Raw genomic sequence first — 6,000 nt, forward strand, 5'->3', positions numbered from 1 at the left:
GATGCCAGTGAACAGTGAATTGCAGTAGTCCAGTCTTGAGGAGATAAAGGCGTGGACGAGCTGCTCTGCGTCTGACAGGGTTAAAGTGGGCGGAGTTTAGAGATGTTTTCAAGATGGTAAAAGGAGGTTTTGCACAGGAATTTGATATGGCCAGGAAAGGTCAGGTGGGGGTCAAACCGAACTCCCAGATTAGTGACTGTGGAGGAGAGGGGTAGGACCTGACGGTCAAAGGTGAGATGAGTTACGGATGATGTCTGAACCTGGTGTGGAGTGCCAACAAGGAGGGCTTCAGTTTTGCTGCTGTTTAGTTGGAGAAAGTTGTTGCTCATCTTTTATCTCCGCAAGACAGGCGGTGACACATGACATGGCTACAAAGGGGCTTGAGGCAGTTTTGATGTAAAGCTGGGTGTCGTCAGCATAACAGTGGAAGGACTTCCTGTGTCTGCTGACGACACGGCCGAGGGGAGCATATAGATAATGAAGAGCAGGGGGCCGAGGGGAGCATATAGATAATGAAGAGCAGGGGGCCGAGGCCCCACCCTTGAGGAACACCACAGGAGACAGGGAGCAGTCTGGACCTGCATCTTCCCAGTGAAACATATTCAGTTTGATAGTCTGATAGTCCAATGGTGGTGTGGAGGCGCTCTAGGAGGATGAGGAGTGAAGGGGATCCTGCATCGGCTGCTTATATATACATATACAATTATATTATACATATGTATGTGTGTATAATATATATAGTATGTACACTGTATATGTAGGTATGTATATATGAATACATGTTTATACAGCGGGTAAAATCAGTATTGAATACGTCCCTATCCCGGTCTCAGTGGACGTCCAGCAGCGTCTCCTCTTCATGGTTCCTTGGTTCCTCTTCATGTCCTCATCAAAGCGTTTACTGAAGCTGTGACATGAAAATCATTTTCTGTTTTCATTCATTTACAAACAGAAATAAAACTAACAGAAAGTTTGTCTGTCAAAGCATTTTTATTTTTCAGCGTTTTATAGTGAAAGAGTGAGAGTGTTGAACACACACACGTCTTCTCCACATGATTCAGACTGTTTAAAAATATAAAACACTTTGTGTTGCAGCTGCAGATCAATGTCTCGTGTTCATGCTAATGTGAAGAGATTCTTTAACAAACATTACAAAAATCTTCAAATCTTTGAAATCATTTTTCCATCTTTGGGAAAAAGCAAAACAAAATCAAGACTCACGTTCTGATTTTAAAGAAATACAAAATGTAAACATGAGGAATAAATAAGATACACTCATCACGGACCAATCAGAGCCAAGATACAGAATCCTCACGGACCAATCAGAGCCAAGATACAGAATCCTCACGGACCAATCAGAGCCAAGATACAGAATCCTCACGGACCAATCAGAGCCAAGATACAGACTCAAGGCTTCCTGTGAACCAGTTCTGGAGTCACATGATAATCTGCTTTAGAAACTAAACTGATGAAATAAACAAACTATTTCACATCAAAGACATAAACTGTACAACAATAACAATAATAATAATAACGACAATTATTAAGTAAAATGTACTGATTCTGACACCATTTCTTCTTTTTCTGGAGGTCAGGGCGTCACATTCACCGGTCACTGAGGAGGAGGAGATGTGAGGAGGAGGTGATGTGAGGAGGAGGAGTCATGTGACCTCCATGGGCAGCGTGGTCTCTGACAGTCCGTTCAGAGGCTTCTCCGACTCACAAGAGTCTCTGTGAGATAAAGTCAACAGTCAGTGATGACATCACTCATGACATCACTTCCTGTCTAGCAGCGATGACAGTGTAGGAGGCGTGTAGTACAGGTGTGTGTAGTACAGGTGAATGTGTAGGAGTGTAGTATAGGTGAGTGTGTAGGAGTTTAGTACAGGTGAGTGTAGGAGGAGTGTAGTACAGGTGTGTGTAGTACAGGTGAGTGTAGGAGGAGTTTAGTACAGGTGTGTGTAGTACAGGTGAGTGTAGGAGGAGTTTAGTACAGGTGAGTGTAGGAGGAGTGTAGTACAGGTGTGTGTAGTACAGGTGAGTGTAGGAGGAGTGTAGTACAGGTGTGTGTAGTACAGGTGAGTGTAGGAGGAGTGTAGTACAGGTGAGTGTAATACAGGTGAGTGTAGTACAGGTGAGTGTAGTACAGGTGAGTGTTGTACAGGTGAGTGTTGTACAGGTGAGTGTAGGAGGAGTGTTGTACAGGTGAGTGTAGGAGGAGTGTAGTACAGGTGAGTGTAGGAGGAGTGTAGTACAGGTGTGTGTAGTACAGGTGAGTGTAGGAGGAGTGTAGTACAGGTGTGTGTAGTACAGGTGAGTGTAGGAGGAGTTTAGTACAGGTGAGTGTAATACAGGTGAGTGTAGGAGGAGTGTAGTACAGGTGAGTGTAATACAGGTGAGTGTAGTACAGGTGAGTGTAGTACAGGTGAGTGTTGTACAGGTGAGTGTAGGAGGAGTTTAGTACAGGTGAGTGTAATACAGGTGAGTGTAGGAGGAGTGTAGTACAGGTGTGTGTAGTACAGGTGAGTGTAGGAGGAGTGTAGTACAGGTGAGTGTAATACAGGTGAGTGTAGTACAGGTGAGTGTAGTACAGGTGTGTGTAGGAGGAGTGTAATACAGGTGTGTGTAGTACAGGTGAGTGTAGTACAGGTGAGTGGAGTACAGGTGAGTGTAGTACAGGAGTGTAGTACAGGTGAGTGTAATACAGGTATGTGTAGGAGGAGTGTAGTACAGGTGTGTGTAGGAGGAGTGTAGTACAGGTGTGTGTAGGAGGAGTGTAGTACAGGTGAGTGTAGTACAGGTCAGTGTAATACAGGTGTGTGTAGGAAGAGTGTAGTACAGGTGTGTGTAGTACAGGTGAGTGTAGTACAGGTGAGTGTAGGAGGAGTGTAGTACAGGTGAGTGTAATACAGGTGAGTGTAATACAGGTGTGTGTAGGAGGAGTGTAGTACAGGTGTGTGTAGTACAGGTGAGTGTAGGAGGAGTGTAGTACAGGTGAGTGTAGTACAGGTGAGTGTAGGAGGAGTTTAGTACAGGTGTGTGTAGTACAGGTGAGTGTAGGAGGAGTTTAGTACAGGTGAGTGTAGGAGGAGTGTAGTACAGGTGTGTGTAGTACAGGTGAGTGTAATACAGGTGAGTGTAGGAGGAGTGTAGTACAGGTGTGTGTAGTACAGGTGAATGTGTAGGAGTGTAGTATAGGTGAGTGTGTAGGAGTTTAGTACAGGTGAGTGTAGGAGGAGTGTAGTACAGGTGTGTGTAGTACAGGTGAGTGTAGGAGGAGTTTAGTACAGGTGTGTGTAGTACAGGTGAGTGTAGGAGGAGTTTAGTACAGGTGAGTGTAGGAGGAGTGTAGTACAGGTGTGTGTAGTACAGGTGAGTGTAATACAGGTGAGTGTAGGAGGAGTGTAGTACAGGTGTGTGTAGTACAGGTGAGTGTAGGAGGAGTTTAGTACAGGTGAGTGTAATACAGGTGAGTGTAGGAGGAGTGTAGTACAGGTGAGTGTAATACAGGTGAGTGTAGTACAGGTGAGTGTTGTACAGGTGAGTGTTGTACAGGTGAGTGTAGGAGGAGTGTAGTACAGGTGAGTGTAGGAGGAGTGTAGTACAGGTGTGTGTAGTACAGGTGAGTGTAGGAGGAGTGTAGTACAGGTGTGTGTAGTACAGGTGAGTGTAGGAGGAGTTTAGTACAGGTGAGTGTAATACAGGTGAGTGTAGGAGGAGTGTAGTACAGGTGAGTGTAGGAGGAGTGTAGTACAGGTGTGTGTAGTACAGGTGAGTGTAGGAGGAGTGTAGTACAGGTGTGTGTAGTACAGGTGAGTGTAGGAGGAGTTTAGTACAGGTGAGTGTAATACAGGTGAGTGTAGGAGGAGTGTAGTACAGGTGAGTGTAATACAGGTGAGTGTAGTACAGGTGAGTGTAGTACAGGTGAGTGTTGTACAGGTGAGTGTAGGAGGAGTTTAGTACAGGTGAGTGTAATACAGGTGAGTGTAGGAGGAGTGTAGTACAGGTGTGTGTAGTACAGGTGAGTGTAGGAGGAGTGTAGTACAGGTGAGTGTAGTACAGGTGTGTGTAGGAGGAGTGTAATACAGGTGAGTGTAGTACAGGTGAGTGTAGTACAGGTGAGTGTAGTACAGGTGAGTGGAGTACAGGTGAGTGTAGTACAGGTGAGTGTAATACAGGTATGTGTAGGAGGAGTGTAGTACAGGTGTGTGTAGGAGGAGTGTAGTACAGGTGTGTGTAGGAGGAGTGTAGTACAGGTGAGTGTAGTACAGGTCAGTGTAATACAGGTGTGTGTAGGAAGAGTGTAGTACAGGTGTGTGTAGTACAGGTGAGTGTAGTACAGGTGAGTGTAGTACAGGTGAGTGTAGGAGGAGTGTAGTACAGGTGAGTGTAATACAGGTGAGTGTAATACAGGTGTGTGTAGGAGGAGTGTAGTACAGGTGTGTGTAGTACAGGTGAGTGTAGGAGGAGTGTAGTACAGGTGAGTGTAATACAGGTGAGTGTAGGAGGAGTGTAGTACAGGTGTGTGTAGGACAGGTGTTTGTAGGACAGGTGTTTGTAGGAGGAGTGTAGTACAGGTGTGTGTAGGAGGAGTGTAGTACAGGTGAGTGTAGTACAGGTGAGTGTAATACAGGTGTGTGTAGGAGGAGTGTAGTACAGGTGTGTGTAGTACAGGTGAGTGTAGGAGGAGTGTAGTACAGGTGAGTGTAGTGTAGGAGGAGTGTAGTACAGGTGAGTGTAATACAGGTGAGTGTAGGAGGAGTGTAGTATAGGTGAGTGTAGTACAGGTGGGTGTAGTACAGGTGAGTGTAGTACAGGTGAGTGTAGTACAGGTGAGTGTAATACAGGTGAGTGTAATACAGGTGAGTGTAGGAGGAGTGTAGTATAGGTGAGTGTAATACAGGTGTGTGTAGTACAGGTGAGTGTAGTACAGGTGGGTGTAGTACAGGTGAGTGTAGTACAGGTGAGTGTAGTACAGGTGAGTGTAGTACAGGTGAGTGTAGTACAGGTGTGTGTAGGAGGAGTGTAGTACAGGTGTGTGTGTAGGAGGAGTGTAGTACAGGTGAGTGTAGGAGGAGTGTAGTACAGGTGAGTGTAGGACAGGTGTTTGTAGGAGGAGTGTAGTACAGGTGTGTGTAGTACAGGTGAGTGTAGGAGGAGTGTAGTACAGGTGAGTGTAATACAGGTGAGTGTAGTACAGGTGAGTGTAGTACAGGTGAGTGTAGTACAGGTGAGTGTAGGAGGAGTGTAGTACAGGTGAGTGTAGGAGGAGTTTAGTACAGGTGAGTGTAATACAGGTGAGTGTAGGAGGAGTGTAGTACAGGTGGGTGTAGTACAGGTGAGTGTAGTACAGGTGAGTGTAGTACAGGTGAGTGTAGTACAGGTGAGTGTAGTACAGGTGTGTATAGGAGGAGTGTAGTACAGGTGTGTGTGTAGGAGGAGTGTAATACAGGTGAGTGTAGGAGGAGTGTAGTACAGGTGAGTGTAGGAGGAGTGTAGTACAGGTGAGTGTAGGACAGGTGTTTGTAGGAGGAGTGTAGTACAGGTGTGTGTAGGAGGAGTGTAGTACAGGTGTGTGTAGGAGGAGTGTAGTACAGGTGAGTGTAATACAGGTGTGTGTAGGAGGAGTGTAGTACAGGTGTGTGTAGTACAGGTGTGTGTAGTACAGGTGAGTAGTACAGGTGAGTGTAATACAGGTGAGTGTAATACAGGTGAGTGTAGGACAGGTGAGTGTAGGACAGGTGAGTGTATGAGGCGTTTACCTGGCGGTGGAGACTTTGGGCACTCGCTTGAGGCTGGCGAGCTTTAAGGCAGACGTTGGGGAGGCGGGGGAGACAGATCCCTCCTGGTTCCTCTCCTGGTTCCTCTCCTGGTTCCTCTCCTGGTTCCTCACCTGGTTCCTCACCTGGTTCCTCTGGTTGGGCAGAGACTGAGGGAAGGAGGAGGAGGAAGAGAGTGACCCCCGAGCTGAAAGCCCCAACCGGCTGAGAGACGAGGAGA

General features: G+C 46.5%; 1 protein-coding gene across 1 annotated transcript in view; it reads right to left on the reverse strand.

The window, feature by feature from the left end:
• Window positions 1-980: 980 nt before the first annotated feature.
• epc2 (enhancer of polycomb homolog 2) overlaps window positions 981-6,000 on the reverse strand; it is a 25,964-nt gene continuing 20,944 nt past the window's right edge. Inside the window, exons 13-14 of the mRNA XM_079223779.1 lie at window positions 5,763-6,000; window positions 981-1,731 (exon numbers count right to left, since the gene is read on the reverse strand). The exon at window positions 5,763-6,000 is cut by the window's right edge and continues 24 nt beyond it. Coding sequence (XP_079079905.1) covers window positions 1,662-1,731; window positions 5,763-6,000 — 308 coding nt within the window. The 3' untranslated portion in view covers window positions 981-1,661. The remainder of the gene's footprint in view (window positions 1,732-5,762) is intronic.

Source organism: Taurulus bubalis (assembly GCF_910589615.1).
Source record: "Taurulus bubalis genome assembly, chromosome: 1".
Classification (NCBI taxonomy): domain Eukaryota; kingdom Metazoa; phylum Chordata; class Actinopteri; order Perciformes; family Cottidae; genus Taurulus; species Taurulus bubalis.